Source organism: Zootoca vivipara, chromosome 16 (genome assembly GCF_965207765.1).
Source record: "Zootoca vivipara chromosome 16, rZooViv2.hap1.1, whole genome shotgun sequence".
In the NCBI taxonomy this organism is placed as follows: Eukaryota; Metazoa; Chordata; class Lepidosauria; order Squamata; family Lacertidae; genus Zootoca; species Zootoca vivipara.
Genome location: NC_142599.1, coordinates 40,613,160 through 40,633,179, shown reverse-complemented (window position 1 = coordinate 40,633,179; position 20,020 = coordinate 40,613,160). Strand labels below are relative to the sequence as shown.

The 20,020-nt window shown below is 43.7% G+C and overlaps 1 protein-coding gene across 2 annotated transcripts in view; it reads left to right on the top strand.

Moving 5' to 3' along the window:
• Positions 1-19,877, top strand: part of LOC118078009 (SLAM family member 8) — a 33,762-nt gene extending 13,885 nt beyond the window's left edge. The window contains exons 1-6 of one of the 2 annotated variants that reach the window (XM_088659607.1): positions 13,581-14,122; positions 16,589-16,930; positions 17,076-17,375; positions 17,938-18,057; positions 18,194-18,294; positions 19,207-19,877. In XM_088659607.1, coding sequence (XP_088515733.1) covers positions 14,050-14,122; positions 16,589-16,930; positions 17,076-17,375; positions 17,938-18,057; positions 18,194-18,294; positions 19,207-19,293 — 1,023 coding nt within the window. In that variant the 5' untranslated portion in view covers positions 13,581-14,049 and the 3' untranslated portion in view covers positions 19,294-19,877. Of the gene's footprint in view, positions 1-13,580; positions 14,123-16,588; positions 16,931-17,075; positions 17,376-17,937; positions 18,058-18,193; positions 18,295-19,206 lie in introns of those variants that run through there. The other variant, XM_060269326.2, reaches the window with a different exon arrangement.
• Positions 19,878-20,020: the final 143 nt, after the last annotated feature.

Below are 20,020 nucleotides of genomic sequence, written 5' to 3'. Positions count from 1 at the left end.
GCGCTGTTTACTGCTGAGAATTTTATGCTGCTGAGCGAGAGGAGTCAAAGAATGTACGGCATCTGGAAGAAGGATTGATGGGGACGGAGCGATAAGGGAAGCAAGTTTTTATTTTTTCTTCATATTGTTGCCTCGTATCTTCCCGGACGCGATGTCCTGGCTTGTTTGGAGTGAAAGAGAAGCAAAAGACTGTGTGAGTTGAACTTTATAGCTGTTGTTACTGAGCATATTTCTTAAAGATGTGAAGTTGCCGATGAGAAAAGCCCCCCCCTAGTCAGACGGAAGGAGTTCTGGACGCGTTCGGAGGATTTATGAGCTGTGACGCACTTTAAATTGGAGCAGCGACCTGAAGCTAAGTTCAGCTATAGGGCAAGGAGATCCATTAATTTACCAAGAGTTCATGGTTGGATGTTTGGGTCTCCTGCCTGAAAAAGCTGTAAATTCTATAAAGATAAATAAATCGTAAATCTTCATGGCTATGAGAGAAAATGAAAGTGATTTGAGCCTTTTAAGATGGCGCTGCTACTCCGTCGCAACAGGGAGCTCCACTAAGAAGATTTATGGGGAGGCTGGACTGATTAACTCACACAGGAGAAAGAACATCTGTGAAACTTCGTTTGACATTTATCTCAGCAGCTGGAACAATCGGATGAAAGTGGAAAACATCTAGGTGACTGTAAGGGGAAGAGGGGAAGATTTGGAATATTATGAGCTTGGAGGACGATTTGAACTTTAGAAATAAGACGGCAGTGGACAGTTGCGAGGAATTCCCAATTTCTTGAAGCATGGGAACCCAAAAATAAATTATTTAGATGATTTGGCATAACATTCGGTTTGATTGATATATATATGTGTATAATTTGAAATATTGAATGTGATATAATTGGTTTTAATTGGAAAATTAATAAAAATATTTTTTTTTTAAAAAAAAAGGAAGCCACCCACTAGGCACACGGGTCCCATTATTTGGAATTTTAATTAGAGGAAAGTTTTGGGCATGCCTCAGATGAAAGAGTGAAAATTTCTTGCTTATGGACACACAGCCCCGAGTAGCAGAGAGAACAATTTGAATTATGGCCACTGAGAGATAGGAAACATCACAGGAATGAAGATGGAGTATCTGGAGAATCCGAGACGCCTTACAGGGAAGTGCAACCTTTTTTGTTCTTTGCTTATAATGTATCAAATACTTTTCCTGGACGGAACATCGGACTTGATCTAGAGCAGCAGGAAAATGGAAAGTATAAACTGGGTGGACATGATTTTCAAAGAAATATGAAAATTGAGGAATTATATATAATGTGACAATTTTGCAAAAAATCTCCCCTAAAATCCTGGTCCTGGTTGAGATGCTTCAAGATTTGAGACTTCAAGGAGGATTTAAGATCTGTGTCACAGTTTGTAATTCAGTGAAGATGGCGCTGGAATGGAATGCAGCTAAAGGCGGGGAAGAAACTGTTCGGTTTCAAGAAGAGCGAAAAGTAATGTCTGGCTGGTTTTCTGCTGGAAAAGCTGCAGTTCTATTTTCGGAGGAGCCACGAAGTGGAATTTGGATATAATTTATGACTTAATTGGTATTAGGGGCCAGCGATCAGAGGGAGTTTAAAGACAAAGTCCACACAGAGTTAGAAAATATTTGGAAACATCCTGCTTGCAATATAGACTCAGAGGCAAAAAAGGATTGTAATAAATTTGGAAAATATGTGAAGTTTATATCGGAGGCTGTTTAATAAGGGATAAATTTAAAAAAGCAATTGTTATTGGTGATTAGTAGGGAGCTCTGGAAATTTGAGGCATGGGAGTCTGAAAAAATTAAATATAATTGGCTATAATTGGAATGTTTTCTTTAATTGGAATTGTATGATTAATTTGGATGTGTAATATGTAATTGGGAATAATTTCAATGTGATTTGATGTGTTTTAATTGGAAAATTTAATTAAAAGTATTTTTTTTAAAAAAAGAACAGTCACTTTGCTTTCTCATCTCCTTTTCATTGGGATGGTTTTCGTTGCTGCATCCTGTATAATGTTACAATATAACAGAGGCCAACCAGAGAATTTTGAGAAGCAAAGCCTTTATTTTTGCTGTTGCAACAGGGTCCTTCCCCTCACGCAGGAGAACAAGGAAGGAACCCCAAACAAAGGTGTCCTGCCCTTAAATAGAAATTTGAAATTGGTTTCAGCCCACCCCCCAGAAGCATCATCCATATGTCACAGAAGGGGTGTAGCCCAAGACCGCCCTCCCTAGATTCATCATAGGTACATCATGAAAGGGGAGGTCTGGTGGCAGTAATCTGAGCACCCTGGACCCTGCCCCCTGCCCCCCAAAAACTAATCAAGTAAAAAGAGAGAGATATATATTTACATTTCCCTGTTTCCCAGCCAAGTTGTTCTTGTTGTTTAGTCATTTAGTCGTGTCCGACTCTTCGTGACCCCATGGACCATAGCATGCCAGGCACTCCTGTCTTCCACTGCCTCCCGCAGTTTGGTCAAACTCATGTTCGTAGCTTCGAGAACACTATCCAACCATCTCGTCCTCTGTCGTCCCCTTCTCCTACTGCCCTCAATCTTTCCCAGCATCAGGGTCTTCCCAGCCAAGTTAATCACACCCTTTTGTCTGGCACTCAGGTATCAGGATGCCAGGGATTATCACTTTAATTCCTAAGACAATGAGGTTTCCCCCACCCCCCTTCTTCCTTGCAGAGGAACACCTGGTCAGAGAGTGTCAAAATGGTGTCAGTCAGGCCTGTCTTCCTGTGCTGCTTCAGACATGTGCCTGTACATTCATGTACATGTTAATGAACAATTATTATATATATAACCTTAAAACTCTTACAACATTACGACCCTCCATCCATAGTTCTTCAGGCACTCTGTCCACCAAATCTAAATTCTTAAACCTGTTCCTCACTTCCACTGTGTATTCATAAGGGATTTGATTTAGATTGTGTCTTACTGGCTCAGTGGTTTTTCCTACTTTCTTCAGCTTAAGATGGAATTTTGCTATAAGAAGCTGATGATCTGAGCCACAGTCAGCTCCAGGTCTTGTTTTTGCTGACTGTTTATCCACCTTCATGTACAGTAGATATTCTAGATCTCAAAAGTAGGCTGGGAATTTATGGGTGTTCTGCCCCCACAAGGGTCAGTTATTTAGTGATGGCAAATCTGTATATTAGTTTTAGGTAGGAGGAATAACAATGCTGCCCCCTTTAAAAAAAGTGGGGGGGGGAATCCATCCAGATGGGCAGGGTATAAATAAAATAATAATAATAATAATAATAATAATAATAATAATAATAATAATAATAATAAAGATACTGCCTCCCCCCCTTTTTTTAGACATCAAGGCAGGTTGGGGTAAATTCTACTTTCTTGGCTCTGACCATCTTCATTCAGAGCCAAAGAACAGCCTATTGGAATGTGATCAATATTTCTACATGTGCCTTGATTATCTTCAATAAATCTACGTACGAGAGCTTTGAGGAGTTTTGCTGAATAGTATCCAGATTGAGAGAGGAGTTTCAGGACAGAACAGTGGGCAATATTGTTGACAGAACCCAATGCAAAACAACAAAACCTTCTATAATGCTAGATATGATCTGAAGGCATTTACTTCAGAGTTGAGCCACAAGATTCTTAGAAGGAGCCCTTATCTCTGATCAGCCTCTCACTGTTTTTGATCAAGGCTGCTGATTGCTGTTTTACAGCTGTATCTCAAAACATCATGTTCTAATAAAAACAGAGCAAAATGTTAGCTATTTTCTGATCATCTTATTTATTTATTTATCTTGCTGCTTGCTTGTCACCCAAAGGTATCCAAGCGACCTTTACATTAAAGAAAAATATATGCACCTACATAAAACCATGGAGGGAAGGGGTAATATAGTATGTTCATATTTTGTATAACATACAACTTAAAAACAAAAAGGAACACCAGTCACATAAACAGTAACAAACAAGATTAGCAATATTCAAATAATTAACAAAGCAATTATCCCACCCACTAATAAGTAGATGAACATACTTCACTTCTCTGCTCCAACCACCATTCCATTTGAACTAACACCCCCCCCCTAACCTCCTCACCCAGAATTCTGGCATCCAGCCAACTGCTGTCAATCCAGGGTCCTCCTTCATGGATGATCTGGCACCTCTCCTCTCCCTACATAGATGAGCACAGGGCTGGATTTAGGTTTGATGAGGCCCTAAACTACTGAAGGTAATGGGGCCTTTTATATGTCCAGCTGTCCTTTGTCAACAACAAAGTGTCACTTTCTTTTGTGTTGAATATATGCTATATGGTAATTTATGGACCTAATAGGTCCATACACAACGCAAAATACCGTTGCTGTATGTAGGTTTTATTTTATTTGTTTTTTATCTTATATTTTGGAAATGTACATCCAGTTTTTTTTTCCTTTAATTTTTGGGCGGTCCCCAAAAGAGAGTGGAGCCCTAAGCTATAGCTTGTTTAGCTTATACGTAAATCCGGCACTGGGTAAGCAGCAGCAAAACGGAGCAGGAAGATGGTGGCAAATATTTTACCTGTTTTGCAGGTATTTAGTTCCAAGCAGGAACCTTGGATGCAGGTGTGGCTGTCAGGGTAGGTGACGATTATTAGCACAACTTTGAATCTCCCACTGCAGCTGGACTTCAAACACCAACGTTCACCTTGAACTGGGCTCAGAAACAAACTAGGAAGCAACTGAAGGAACATGCAGAGGTTGGGAGACGAGCGAGACGTAACTTACTGGATTCCTTTATTAGCAATAGAGAAATATTTTCTCTGGGCAGCTTCCAGGCAAGGAATCAATGGAATCTAGCAGGCAAGATTGAACGCAGAATAACAAATGCAGCAGATGCGTTCAAGAGAATTCCACCGCGCGCACAAATGTCAGTGGCGGAGAGTGAAACATTGTCGTGGGACTTGCATAGTGACACTAAAAATCCATTCCGGCAGCTGCGCGCGTGTATAAAAGGGAAAAGGGAGGCGCTAGAATGCGATAGGCGGGAGAGAAAAGGGTGACAAAAAGGGTTATGAAAAACAGAAGGGGAAAGACGGAAAGCAGATAGAGGAGAGAGGAAAGAAGGAAAGATAGAAAGAAAGATGACATGGAAGCGAAGACTAGAGCATAGCTGCCAAGTTTTCCCTTTTCTCGCGAGGAAGCCTATTCAGCATAAGGGAAAATCCCTTTAAAAAAGGGATAACTTGGCAGCTATTGACTAGAGACCGGCGAGGAATTGCAGAGGAAAGAAAGGGGGAAAATAAGCAAAATCCAGAGGAAGGTGGAGGATCGGGGAGCGAGACCAGGATCTGGAAAGAAAGAAGAGAGGAAAAGAAGAAGAAAAAGACGCGGGCATGGGTGTAGCCAAAGGGGGGAAGGGGTAGCTGCTCCCCAAATCAAGTAAATCAATACAGACCCGCCCCAGCCCCCTAAACCCTGAAGAGGCTCTCCCAAGTTCCGCCTGGGAGGGAAGTTGCGCTGAGGGGGGGGAGGGAGGCTTTTTTGGGGGGGGGTGGTCTCGGATTTAGCCCAGCTCCGGTGTCCCGGTCCAGCAACAGCAGCCTTGCCTCCCTTCCGCCCCCCGCTTCAAATTACCTGACTTTTAATATGTCCTGTGTAAGCGCAGTGGCGGAGGAGCAGGAGGCGGCAGAGAGAGAGCATCTTCCAGCGCTGAGCGCCGGGTAATGAGTGGACTGGACAGCGGCGGGAGGGGGCATGGGGTTTATTTCTAGGGGGGGGAGGGGGAGTCTGTGGCCAGCCCTGCCTGCATGCGGGATATTTTAAAAATTCCGTGTGCTAAGAGTTGACAAATGCATAAACGGCTGACTCAAGCTGTGATGTGGCGTCGCGGTTTTAAAAGCCTGGCTCAGGCTAAAATGGTGCCAGTGAGAACTCTGGGAATGCAAATGGCATCATTTCTTATGACAAGAAGTAGCATCAGAAGACTCTTTTGGACTTTCCCCCTTTTCTTCCCAATGTCTCAACAAATGAAACTGATTTGTAAAAATGTTACAAGAGACATGGCACATGTTTCTGTAAATCAAAAAAACCTTTAAAGAAGAAGAAGCAGCAGAAGTAGAAGTAGAAGCAGAAGTAGAAGCAGAAGCAGAAGCAGAAGCAGAAGAAGAAGAAGAAGAAGAAAAAGAAGAAGACTCTTTTGGACCTTACCAGGGTCTCATTTTCTTTGAGAAGAAGAAAGACTGCACTTGAGCACTTAATCGGAGCAAGCAACAGTCGGGGTTTCTCAAATTCTGGGGATCGTAGTTGGTTCTGATTTAGAGCTATAGAGTGGGATTTAGAGCTATAGAGTGGGAAACCGCTGAGAGTAGACCCCTACTTTCTAGGTGCAGGACAAGCGGAAGTGTAGGCGAGCCCTTGTACGAAAGAAATTGGGCTGAAAACAAAGCTCTCTTCGTCCTTAGCCAAAATGATTCTGGAAGTCCACAGCAGAAGCCTCCTCGCCATCCTTCTCTTCACTCCATGGATTTGTTCTTCATTTGGTAAGTCCTTGGGTGGAGGGAGGAGGGTGCAGTCTGTTGTGAAGGGGGAAACAACTGACCAAGGGGAGGTTGGTGCCATTTCCCTCTTCCTTCTGCCCAGAAGTTCAAAATGCAGCTTAGAGGTCCTGCCCTCTGTCCCAGACCACCATGAGACACACAGCAGGTCGATAGAGAGATGTCTGTATGAGCCCTGTGTTTGTGGTTGTTGTTTTTAAACTCAGTTGCTTGGGAAAAGGAGAATCTAGCCCAGGCATAGGCAAACTACAACTCCCATCATCCCTAGCTAATAGGACCAGTGATCAGGGATGATGGGAATTATAGTCCAAAAACATCTGGGGCCCGAGTTTGCCTCTGCCTGATCTAGCCCTAAGTTTCTCACAAGGCAAAGAATAGAAAGGAGCAGCAATGATCCATTTGGTTCTGGTGCAAAGAATGAGATTCAGGAGTTTGGGATTTCTAACAAGAGTTCTGAGCTTGCATGGGAACTGTGAAAGTGTCCCAAAGAATTTCCCCCACTCATCTGCCAAGCTAATATGCAGAGGTGGAGAATCTTCCAGCTACAGTATTGACAGAAATCCCTGTCCCTTGCTGGAGTCCCTGGCCTGAAGGTGGACACTCCTCTTAGCCAGTGTTGAGCCTAAACTTTCCTCTTGGTGTGCCACCTTCTTATTGGAAGCATTCTATGTCCTCCCGCTTTCTGTAGTAGCTCCTCTGTGCCCTGCTCATTCCCCATGGGCAGGAAAGAGCAGCCTCTGGGTATCCTGCCTCCTCAGGATATGGGGAGAGCAAGGAAGGGATGGCTCTGCTCCATAATCTCACCCTTCCTTCCTCCCATTCAAAATCCTCTTCCTCAAATGCCTCAAGCTTCTTGTCTTAATCAGAGTTCTCAGAAAATATAGGGACACTTGCTCAGAAAAGCCCCCCCCCCAATGACATGGGAACCTACCCCCCCCCAAATAAGCTGCATTGTACCCCACAGATCATTACTATAGTGTATGTGTGTAGGGGTGTGGGCATGAGCAGGTGAGATGAGTGTAGAACTGAATAAAAGGATGGTGACTTGAAATAGCAATGGGAGCATGTAATCTGTTTGTGGGCCACTTTATGCTTATAAAATTATTAATACATTTTAAAATAAAATAAAATAAAAAGCAGGTTACAAAATGGTGAGAGTATTAAGCCACAACCTCACCTACCTCCTAATCAACCCATTGATAAGGGTTGCACTCTCATTTTATTTATTTCATGTACTGCATTTCTAACCCAACTTTTTTTGCCAAAGAGCTCAAGGTGACATACGTGGTTCTCCCTCTCCTCATTAACCCTGTGAAGTGGAAGAAGAAGAAGAAGAAGAAGAAGAAGAAGAAGAAGAAGAAGAAGAAGAAGAAGAAGAAGAAGAAGAAGAAGAAGAAGAAGAAGAAGAGAATTTATATACCACCCCATAACCAGAGTTCTCAGGCCGGTTCACAGAAAAGATCATGATCTTTATTCCGCTCTTGTTCCTGATGTAGAACTTAATTCACCCCTTCTTCTCTGAAAGGGGGATGGGACATTTTGTAGTTCCCCTCAGGTGCCAAAATGTATTGGGTTTGCCCTGACTGGGCAAGAAGGCTGAGTTCAAGAAAGATAGCAATAACAGGCAGGCCATCAGTTGAGAATGCCCCGTTTTTATCTTGATAATGCACAGGATGGCAAAGGAATTCTGTCTTTGTTTTCCTACAGTGGAGGAACAAGGGTGGTGCCTCTGAGTATGTGTGGAGTGTTTTTGAAACCTTCCTCTGCTTTCACTCCAGAATTCCTGCCCACAACAGCTTCCCAGAACACTGGAACCACATGGCACATAGAGAAAGGAAGACCTTTTGTGTGAAGAATGGGGGGGCATGCAAAGGGGAGGCTACTGTTATATTTGTTTGTCTGAGCAGGTAACACCAAATCAGCCTTTTAGGAGGATTGTGCAGGAACATTGAGCCCCTTTCTATGTGACAGCCCCTGAATTGCAAAACTCCTTCTGCACTGAACTATGCCTTAGCACATTTATTTATTTATTTATTTATTTATTTAGTGCCCCACCCTATACCTGCAGGTCTCAGGAAGGTTCACAAGATAAATAGCTTTGCTGCATAGCTTCGTACGCAGAAGGCACATGGCTTTCTCCAGGTCTTTTGCAGAGAAGCTATTTTGTTTTATACGACCTACCACTTTTGCTGACTCTGTGCTGCTCCACTCTGGCTTGAACAGTTTTGTTTCTTTTTATAATGTTAAATAAATTGTGTTTTTCAAAAAGAAACCCTTTAACCTAAACTATTTAAAGGGGGGGGGGAAGATAAAGCAGAAATCCCCACACTCAGAAGTGGAGCAACCCCTAACATTGTTAAATTTTTTATATTTGTTGAATGTTTTCTTCTTCTTCTCCCAAGCCAACCCAAATCAGTTCACTTTATGTCTGCAATTTATTTAATTTATCTCATAATACCCTTCTTTGTGGTCTGTGTTACCTTTGTTTATGTACCCTACTTTTTACACTGGTTTATACTTTAGTTAAATCAGTGGGTTAAACCACTGAGCCTAGGGCTTGCCGATCAAAAGGTTGGCGGTTCGAATCCCCGCAACAGGGTGAGCTCCCGTTGCTTGGTCCCTGCTCCTGCCAACCTAGCAGTTTGAAAGCACGTCAAAGTGCAAGTAGATAAATAGGTACCGCTCTGGCGGGAAGGTAAACGGCGTTTGTGTGCACTGCTCTTGTTCGCCAGAAGCAGCTTAGTCATGCTGGCCACATGACCCGGAAGCTGTACGCCGGCTCCCTCAGCCAGTAAAGTGAGATGAGCGCTGCAACCCCAGAGTCAGTCACAACTGGACCTAATGGTCAGGGGTCCCTTTACCTTTACCTTTACACTTTAGTTGGAATGCCTTTTGATTTTTTTGTACTGTATTCTGCAACATATTTGTATTTTCCTATCGTATCTACAACCTGGTATTGGTTTTATTTTGTATGGCCTAAGCTGCTTTGTGGAATTTTATATATATATATATATATATGTGTGTGTGTGTGTGTGTGTGTGTGTGTGTGTGTGTATATGTGTGTGTGTGTGTGTGTGTGTGTGTGTGTATATATATATATATATATATATATATATATATATATATATACTAGTATCTTGAAGCCCGTTAAAATAACGGGTGCTAGAACATATGTGGTGTAAACTTTGTAAAAGAATCAGTGCATCACAGATGATAAAGGAAAAAGGGAACTGAACAACTGTGGCACATCCAAGAGAACCAATGCCATTTCTAAAAGAACAGGGAAGTTTTAGGCCAGTATTTTAGGCCAATCCTATTCATTTTCAGTTTTATTCTCTGGTGGTTACTGCTCTTCCTCTAAAAAGTTATGGTCATGCAATGCCATGTGTATGTTTTCCAAAGAGGAAAATTTCCTCTCAGAAATATTCCTAAACTGCTTCTCTCCCACCCCACCCCACCCCCATTTAAAGGCTAGCCTAACATTGGGGTGGAGATTGGAGGAAGAGGTGGAGGCTGGAGGTAGCTCCAGTTCAGAGTCAGTGGAGAGTCTGTGTCAGGACTTCACAATCCCCAGTCAAACACTGGACGAAAGGGAGCTGGCAATACAATTCACTGGGATTTTCCTTTTTTTCTTTTAAGGGCGATTTCACTCCCCCCTTCCTTTCCCTCTGTCTCTCTTCCTTTCTCTCCCCATGGCTTTCAGCGTGACCAGCTTTGCTCTTGATCTCCGTTCACGGGGCAGCAGCAGATAAGAAAAGCAAGGGGTGGTGGAGAAGAGGAGAAGAATATATATGTCCTCCCCCCCCCTCCCCATGCTGCAGCAGCAGCGCCCAGCGAAGGGGAACGGGCGGTCCTCATGCCCGCCTCGCCGCCTCAGTCTGGCTGCCCTTCAAGGACTTCTGGGGCTGTTCACTTTTTCTCCCGGGCTCTCTGTGCCTCTGCGTTCCAAGTCCGTCAGGTGGGCCGTCTGGAGCGCTCTTACCAGGAAGTAGACCCCACATAACAGAGGGACTTACTCCTGAGTAAACGTGCACAGGCTTAAGCCGGGCTCAGTCTCCTCCCCCTCACCCCCCACTTATTTTATCTCCTCCGGCTCCCCCTCAGCCCGACCAACTGGCCAGAGCAGACCGCATTGGCTGAAGTCTAATGTCCAGATCAAGGGAAGTTATAGTGCCCCAACGAACACACGACTCTCAAGCTCTGACGGACTGATTGGCTGAACTGAGGGAGGGAGCCGAATGCCTCCTGTCTCTGCGCTCCAAGTCCCAATGGCTGCCCGTGGGGCACATGCGCAGTAGCGCGGACACAGGGATACAGGGACTGGACACAGAGACACAGGGACTTTATTATATAGGATAATGTTAAATGAAGCTAAGTGATTTCATTTATAACCACCCCAAAACTGCACACATGCAGTCACACATTCCTAACAGATACCATCAGCATGACACATGCACAACCACTCACATTCCTAACACATACAGTTCAAACACACACATCAGACACCCACTTAACACAAATCCTTAAGAATGAGACAGACAAACAGAAACACTCCTAACACAGAGAGAGAATCAGGCAACCACAAAACTCGTTCTTTCTCTATTTGCGTCAGCCATCACCCATAGCAATAAAACAACAGTACGATAAACAAAGAATAGAAATAAAAAGTCAATTATATAAAATACATTTTAGGGTTTTGAAGACACAGCACATTTGTGGAAGGGATGGAAAGGAAGATCTCATATTCTGAACTCCTCTCCTCCCTGCCGTTCCGCCACTTCCTTCTGCTGTGGGCTGAGGTTGCAACGGCAACAGAAAACAAATTGGGTTGATGGTTTCAAAAAAACCAGGAAGTGCAGATAAATGCGTCAGAAAGGTAACCAAGGGAGCCGATTGTTGTGTCCACAGCCTGGGACTCCTAGAAATAAGAACATGGACTCAGATGATGTTTTACTAGATGAAGAGGTTTGTCTTGAAGTTACTTCCTGGCTGTCACTATGACCTCTGTATCCAGCAATGATTTGGGCACAGAATCGGATGCTGTGGGGGCACCAGACGGGGGAACTGGTTTTGGTTAGGGCTAAGAGATGGGAGTGGGAGATAAGGAGACCAGTGTGTCTGAAGTGCTGGGACAAGAATGCCGAGAAGAACCTCCCAGACCACCAGGGCCTGTAGGGGCAGAGCTTAGACCCTCATGGACATCTTTTCCTGCACCAGAAGTAACCAGATGTCTCCAACTGCACATCATGAGTCCAGGAGTGTCCCAGGACCTAGGCTATGAAGTGAAGGAGGCGCTCCCATCTTCAGGCTAGAGGGTTGGCTGCACTGAAGTTCTCACAAGGGGGCAGAAGCATAAAGGCCTCAGTCTCCTCTCAACTTTTGTTGGAGAAAGTTGCTCACTCTGAGCTGTCTGTGGTCCTGCAGCCCAGCCTCATCCTTTGCTGCTTTTCCTGTGAGTTCTGGAATCAGACTGGTGGTCTTCCTCCTCCTCCCTCTCCCCCATCTTGCCTAGAGGCATCACCAATCATTTCGGGCTGGTAGATATATTTTACAAGTGGGCAGAATACATTCATGCTGCAGCTGATTAGTTATTTTGGTCAATTTATATTTCGATTCACATTTCAAGATAAACTCTAAGCAGCTTACAGTTCCCAATGACAAAGGAATCAATGCAAACAATACAAGAGCCACATTCAAAACCAAGTGATACTCATCATCATTCCACACTGTAATTAAATAAATCTCATTAAACCATGTATAACTGAGAACCATTAAAAATCATATAGAAAACATCAAGATATATAGCAAGATACATCAAAATGCAATGTAACAGCAATATTGATTTTAATTAGTTTTGAATGTTTTGAACAGCTGTTTTTAAGTGGCTGATTTGTAAACCCACTTTCAGGTTGTTGGGGTTGTGTGGTTTTGTTTTGTTTTTTTGCAATCATGCAGTATATAAATTTTATGAAATTAAAATTTTTTAAAATCCATAAATATTACTCCAAACACCAACTGTGTAATGCAATCACTGCACCCATTCACACTACACAAAACTAGTCTCGGCACACAACCCCCCACTATTCACAACCATTTTGTGTTACAATAGTACTTCTTAGAAGCCTAATTTCAGTGGGAGTGGGACCGTGTTGGCATCTGTGCAGCCACAGTAGGAATGGTATCCTGGGTTCACTTCCACACCTTGATCTCCTTTTTTCACCACTCTTCTAGTTTCTATTTTTACCTTCAGTTGATCATTTGTGAATGTACCGATCCAGCATGGGCCGCATGGTAGCCTGGGTTTAGTTTTCTGGTTGTGTGTCGAGGCTTACCAGAAATTACCTTAAATAACTCACAACTGATAACAGAATTATGGTTTGGTTTTTGGCAAATAATTTAGGGCCACAACTTTATTAAATACACCAATTTTAATCCGAGTGTTGGCTTAGACTTTTGGTTATTCACTCATCCTTCCTTAAGAAGGACTATCCCCATCTGTCCATTTAGGACAGGACTCAATCAGCTGTCCCCTTTGGACAGGACTCACCTCATCTGCCCATTCGGGGCAGGACTCACATCAGCTGTCACCAAGGGACAGGACTCACCACTGTCCGCTTGGACAGTTCCTGCTCCGACTTCCTGAAGGGAAGTCAAGTAAACATACCTGGGGGAGAGGAGGTGGCTGAGCCCAGACATTCCCTCCTCTCTTTTCCCAAGAATGTTCCCCAAGGCTCTTACTCTTATAATTGGGCCCACCATCCCCGCCAATGGTAGGATGGTAAGGACAAGAGCGTAAGCCCCGAGATTCCTTTAACGGAATACTTCTATATGGAGCAAACGGAGGTGAGGGTAGGCATCTGTGTGCCACACCCCTCTACCAACCGATTAACCAACCAAAAGCCTAACCGCCAACCTAACAAGTTGTGACAATTTGCTAGCGCAGTAGGCGAAAACCAAGAGGCAAAGCCAATCAGCCAATTGGAAAAATTCCTACTGACCCCTGAATACAGGCGGCCCCGAAGGCAATAGCAATGTCGTGCTAACTTGCAAGAAAAAAAGGGCGGGTGGGAGGGGATTCAAACGCCAGGCAAAAATGTGACTCTAAAATGGAGGGCGAGGCTTTAAGAGGGGGCCCCCCAACCAATTAGATCCATGGGATTTGCATACGCACGCCCCCATTACTCAGCATGACCTGTGGCCTTACACTGACCAAACCCTGAACTAAATTTCCTAACAGCCCTACCACAATCCGCTTTATATTGTATGATATAAAGCGCTTTTCAGCTGGATTTGGAAGGGTTGCTTGTTGAACAGCAGTGATCGCAAACATCCCAGGGGAAACCAATAAGAAAAGAGGTGGTTCCCTTGCCCTTGGCCCAGCCCTGAAGGGCTGACCCAAAAGGGACAAACCCCTTTGGCGGGCTCTATGTCAGCCACACCTGACACAACTCCCTGCCACCGCCTCCTCCTCTAAAGAAACAAGTAAGGTTTGTGTGTAGAGGGAGAGCTCTCTGCACCCAAGGCCAGAGATGGCTCTGTTGTGCACTAGCAAAAGTCTCAAGACCCTTCTTCTCTGTGGCACATTAATCTGCTCCTATTCTGGTAAGTTGGCCAAGGCTTGCTAAAACCGTAACACATTGGAATATTGATGGGGAGTGGGTGTTGAAGGAGGAAACCAGAAATGTACATTTTCATGCTTTGCAAAGAGGAGAGAGAAGCTTATCAGCTCCATCGCCGCAAGGAGTAACCACAACTTCAGCTACTGTTCTCTGATCGCTTGTAAAACTTTGACAATGGAGCTGTGAAGATGAAGACCTTTGGCGAATCAAACATCTATTGCTGGAGAAAAAGCAAATCAGATGAGGAAAGGCAAATTGAATGGGATGGAAATCAGGGGAGGGCTTTGCTGTAGAGTCAGTTGTCTATCGTAAAGCTACCGTAGTGTTTCTTTAATTATGCAATATATAAAGCTGCACGTCTGATAGTTCCCAACCTTTATATCTAATTGTGGAAAAATAAAGATGACACAGAGGTGTAGAATCTTGTTAGACAGAAACATATTCAATGTGGCTGAGAAGAATATTACTAATCTGTGTTTTTAGTTCATTTTCAAAAACAGAACTATGATTGGGTTTCCTCCTAAGCTTCACGTGTATAGCAATAAAAATATATAATTTGCATAATATTATATAATATTATTGAAATACTTTGACTTTTCCAAAATGGTAGACCCAGCTTTCATTCCTACCCATCCATGACCTCTGACAAAAACAAAAATCTTATCTTGTCCCTATACCATTTCGTTGTCATCTCATAACTTTATTACATTCTCCCCCACTGTAATCCGATTAGCAACTGGAAACAAGGTGAGGAACTGGCCCCTGGTGATATTTTTTAAGAAAATCCTCTTGAATTTGTCTAGGCAAAAGGGGTCCTTTTCCAAAATTCTACTTAGCAATTTTTGCAATCTGGTTCTTAAAATTGAAAGGTTTTCAAATAGCCCCACGACATATAAAATAAAATTCACAATTAAGTAGAACTCTGAGCAGCAAAAATGAAATAAACACCTGCATCAATAAAAGCAGCATTTTTAGTTTTTTCCTGAAATATATTTGAGTATAAACATGGCAGTGAGAGGTGGAGGGAGAACCCTCCTTTGCTAGCAAATGGTGACTAAAGTCACGAGAGGTTGATCCTGCACGTTTTATTTCTACTTCCATGGTTCACAGGGATCAAATTCCTCACATGTACGGTAAATAGCAGGATCTAATCAGATTTGTTTTCCTCTCAAGCACTGAAATTAAGAGCTATCTTCTAGGATGTCATTTGTGAGTTTGATTCGCTTTATTGACTCTCCCTGTTTGTAGCTCACTTTGTTTTCAGAATTGTAGAATTGACATGCTATGTCCTGAGTCCTGACTACAGTGCAGTCTCAATATTAGGAAACCACATGGGAGCTAAATCTTTCTGGATGTAGAGAGAATAATGATTCAGCAGTCATACAGAACTGAGTTGGAGGTCTCATTTGGAAGGTACAACTGGGTCAAAAACATAACAGCATTGCTATAAATGCTCTGCAATTTTTTGCACTGACTTCTGAACCATTTCTGTGCTGTTGAAAGAGTTCTAGCTGACAGTATCAACTCCAAAAGACAAAGTTTTTAATTTAGATAAGTGCTTCTCAAACTTTTGGGGGCCACCACCACTTGGTTCCAAAAATTCATCTACAGTGGCCTCTGTCTTATAAAAAGCATTATTCAGAATAACAATTTGCATAATGTAGAATCATAGAATCATAGAGTTGGAAGAGACCACAAGGGCCATCCAGTCCAACCCCCTGCCAAGCAGGAAACACCATCAAAGCATTCCTGACATATGGCTGTTAAGCCTCTGCTTAAAGACCTCCAAAGAAGGAGACTCCACCACACTCCTTGGCAGCAAATTCCACTGTCGAACAGCTCTTACTGTCAGGAAGTTCTTCCTAATGTTTAGGTGGAATCTTCTTTCTTGTAGTTTGAATCCATTGCTCCGTGTCTGCTTCTCTGGAGCAGCAGAAAACAACCTTTCACCCTCTTCTATATGACATCCTTTTATCTATTTGAACATGGCTATTATATCACCCCTTAACCTTCTCTTCTCCAGGCTAAACATGCCCAGCTCCCTAAGCGGTTCCTCATAAGGCATCGTTTCCAGGTCTTTGACCATTTTGGTTGCCCTCTTCTGGACACGTTCCAGCTTGTCAGTATCCTTCTAGTAGAAAATAATGAAGATAATAACAGTACAACATTCAAAACAGTAACAATTAATTACACCTTTATTCAAAATCCAGTTAAAACTACTTCAGCAATTCAACACTGATTTAGACTCCTAGAACTGTAGAGTTGGGAATAGTTGCTTACAGAACTTCAGAATCTAGCAAAGAGCTTACGTAAATACCAAGATTTACCAAGAATGCAGAAGATTAACGCTTGACTCTGGGCTTCCTGCAGGCATCTATCCAGTAGACATTGGAGTGATTTGCTACCTTTCCCATTCTTTCTCTCTACTCCTTTTTTTTTTAAAAAAAAGGTGCTGAAAGCAACTCATCACAGAATCAGACCCTGCATCAGGTGAGCGGGATCCTGGGACAATCCGTCTTGCTTCCTGCCCATGTCTCATCAGCAGAAGCAATGGCCTTCGTTGAGTGGAACTTTCAGTGGAACGGCATAAGGGAGCAGCTTGCTAAGTTCAGGGATGGTAAGATGGAGCGGCCAGATCCAAACGACAGGTTTGGGCAGAGGGTAGAAATGGCCAATGAATCCACACTGAGGATCAAAGATCTGGAGATGGAGGACAGTGGAATATATGGAGTTCGTGTGCATTTCGTCAGAGGAGTGTTTCAACATCATAAACTCTGCCTCACGGTATATGGTAGGTAATTATTATGGCATCCTCATCTGTTTGTTGTGGAATTGGCCATAGCAAAGGACCCAGCAGTGCTGGTTCTACCAAGTTACTGGCATTCATGGGGAAAGGGAGCACAGAGGATGTGTGTTTTTCATATGTTTTTCAACAGAGCCTGTCCCAGAGCCAAAGATTATCCCCCAAGATGTCTCTATGGCTCCAGATGGTTGCAATGTGACCCTGCAGTGTCAGGTGCCTGCAAAGAGGGGATTTGATGTATCCTGGAAAAGAGGGGACCCCCTCAGGGACTTAGAAGATGGCTCAGACAGGTACCACCTCGCAGAGAACGGCAGGGATCTCCACCTGTTCTGGAAGCTCAGCTCTTCAGAGTCCAACTTCACCTGCCTGGTCACCAATCCAGCCGAACAGAAGAGCGACTCCGTCAGCATACTGCACATCTGCCAAACTCACAGTGAGCAATTCCCCATGTATTTTATCCAGTTGAAACAAAACAGAGATTTCTAAGCAGAGTACATACAATAATATAAAATAATTATTAATAATGCACAGATAAAATAAGCATTAGGGGGGGAACTATTCAAAGTATACACAGCTAAATATGTGGCTGGGCACATTTACAGAAATTTTAAAAAAGGTTTTAGCGGGCATCCAAGACAGCAAGCACTGTGACACTGTTTTTCTTCTTCTTTACAATCAAGCAGTATATATTTTATGAAATAAGTTTAACGATGGCTTGTTGGTTTGTTGCGTTTATGCCCCACCTTTTTCTCCAAGGAGCTCAAGGTGGCGTCTATTGTTCTCTCCTTCCTTATTTAACCCCCACAACCCTGGGAAGTAGGTTAGGCTAAGAGGCAGTGGCAGGCGCCCAGTCACCCATTGAGTCCCCCCCCCCTTTTGTAAGCAACTTTGAGGTTTCATAAAGGCAGGTATTTTTAACCATGTTTATCCTGGGAAAGGGCACAGAGTCAGTTGCTGTCAACAAGCTCTTAATGGACAACTGTGTCTCCATGCAGGTAGATCATCCACCTCCGATCCTCCGCTCTGGCTTGTTGTCGTTGTGCCTCTCCTCGTGATGGTGGCAGGTTTGGGGTTCTGGCTATGGAAGAAAAGCAGGATGGCTCTATCTGAGAGAGGTAGGGAATACCTCCCTTTCTCTGCCCCCAGCCAGCCAAGATAGCCACAGACACCTTTTCCCTTCCTTTGGTTCTCCTGCAAGGCAGGCCTTTTCAGTGCAACCAAATAAATTTGCCTGATGTCTCACCCCTGCAGCTGTGGCCTCTGTGAGAGGAGAGGAGGGGTATGTCAGTCCTGGGCTTCACTACGCAGAATTCACAAAAGGATGGATCCCTTCAGAAGGGGGTGAGAGCCAGGTGAGAGTGAGAGGGTCTTGTATGGTGGGACTAAAACAGAGACACTTAGCACTTGGGGAGCTTTTAAGCTTGGAGAAAGGGCGAGCAAGGGGGGCCATGAAAGAAGTGTTTAGAGAGTGAGGATAGGGACAAATCTGCCCTCAAAACAATAGACCAGGGTCCCCAAACTAAGGCCCGGGGGCCGGATGCAGCCCAATCACCTTCTAAATCCGGCCCACGGACGGTCCGGGAATCAGCATGTTTTTACATGAGTAGAATGTGTCCTTTTATTTAAAATGCATCTCTGGGTTATTTGTGGGGCCTGCCTGGTGTTTTTACATGAGTACAAGTGTCATTTTATTTAAATCGCATCTCTGGGTTATTTGTGGGGCATCAGAATTCATTCATATTTTTTTCAAAATATAGTCCGGCCCCTCACAAGGTCTGAGGGACAGTGGACCGGCCCCCTGCTGAAAAAGTTTGCTGACCCCTGACCTTGAGGGAAATGAAGGTTGATTTTAGGAGATTCAGGACAGGCAAAACACAAGACTTATTCAGAGCAGATTTAAACTATGGGACTCACCCTGGCAAAATCCAGTGATATGGCCACAAGCATGGGTGGCTTTAAAAGAGGATTAGACAAATTCCGTGGAAACGGAAGATAAGGATATTGATACCTAGTAGCCACAATAGCCAGATTTATCTTCTCATCCTGGGAGCTTACGATAAAGGGCAGGGAAAAATCTTATGAATGAATGAAGGGGGGGGGATTGCTACCTTTTGCCTGATCCCCACTCCTATTTTACACACACACAGCTATGGTAGTTTCCCCTTGCTGAAGAGTGGGTCTCACCTTCCCTACTAGCTCTTCCATGTAAACACACAAAAGATACCCCATCTATCAGGATGTTACATTTTTCCTTTTCATTTCAGGAAGTCAATAATCTCTCTGCAACCCCAGATCAGAATCCTGAAACAAATTCTCCAATTATCTACACCCAGATCCAAATGGATTACTGAAACTTGGTCAAGCTTCAACTGTAGGGAGAAAAGGTTGCCTGGGCCTTCTTCCCTTGGAACAGAGAGCTTTTGTGGGGTAGATCTGAATGGAGAGCTGGCAGTCTAGCGGGCAAAAGGTAGACTGGGATCTACTGGTGGATCTCTGGGTGAACAGCAATGGATCGAAAAGGATTTCTCTGACTCCCAGTTGTGTGACGACAACAACTAAAAAGACCCAGTGGACAGCCTGATGGAGTAGAGGCCCACAGAGATCAGGATTTCTATAGCTTCTCAGCAAGAGCATTGGGCGACCACTGTCACTCAACCTGACCTACCTCACAGTACTGTTGCAAGAAGAGATGTTGTTGGCATCCATCTGTCTTGAGAGACAATGGAGTGCATCTCCGGGGGTGGGGGTGGGGGTTCAAATCGCTGTGTTAGCAGCACTGAAGAGACTTCTCTGGGCTGCAAGCCTGGGCAATGCGTATGGAGGTCCATAACAATAAACTCCTTAAAACTATAGTACCAGGAAAAAAGGTTGAGGGAACATAGTTGTTATGGATCCCTCCTTTCTTATAAATGTTAAAATAAACCTTTCCAATGCCTCAGTTTGCCTTGTCTGCTTCTTAAGAAAATACAAATATAGAGACATTAGCACAGGTCTGACTTTGTATAAGGCAGCTTTCTGAGTTATGGAGAAAATGCAAAAGAGGGCAGACTTGGATCTTATCCACACTTCTCCTTAAGA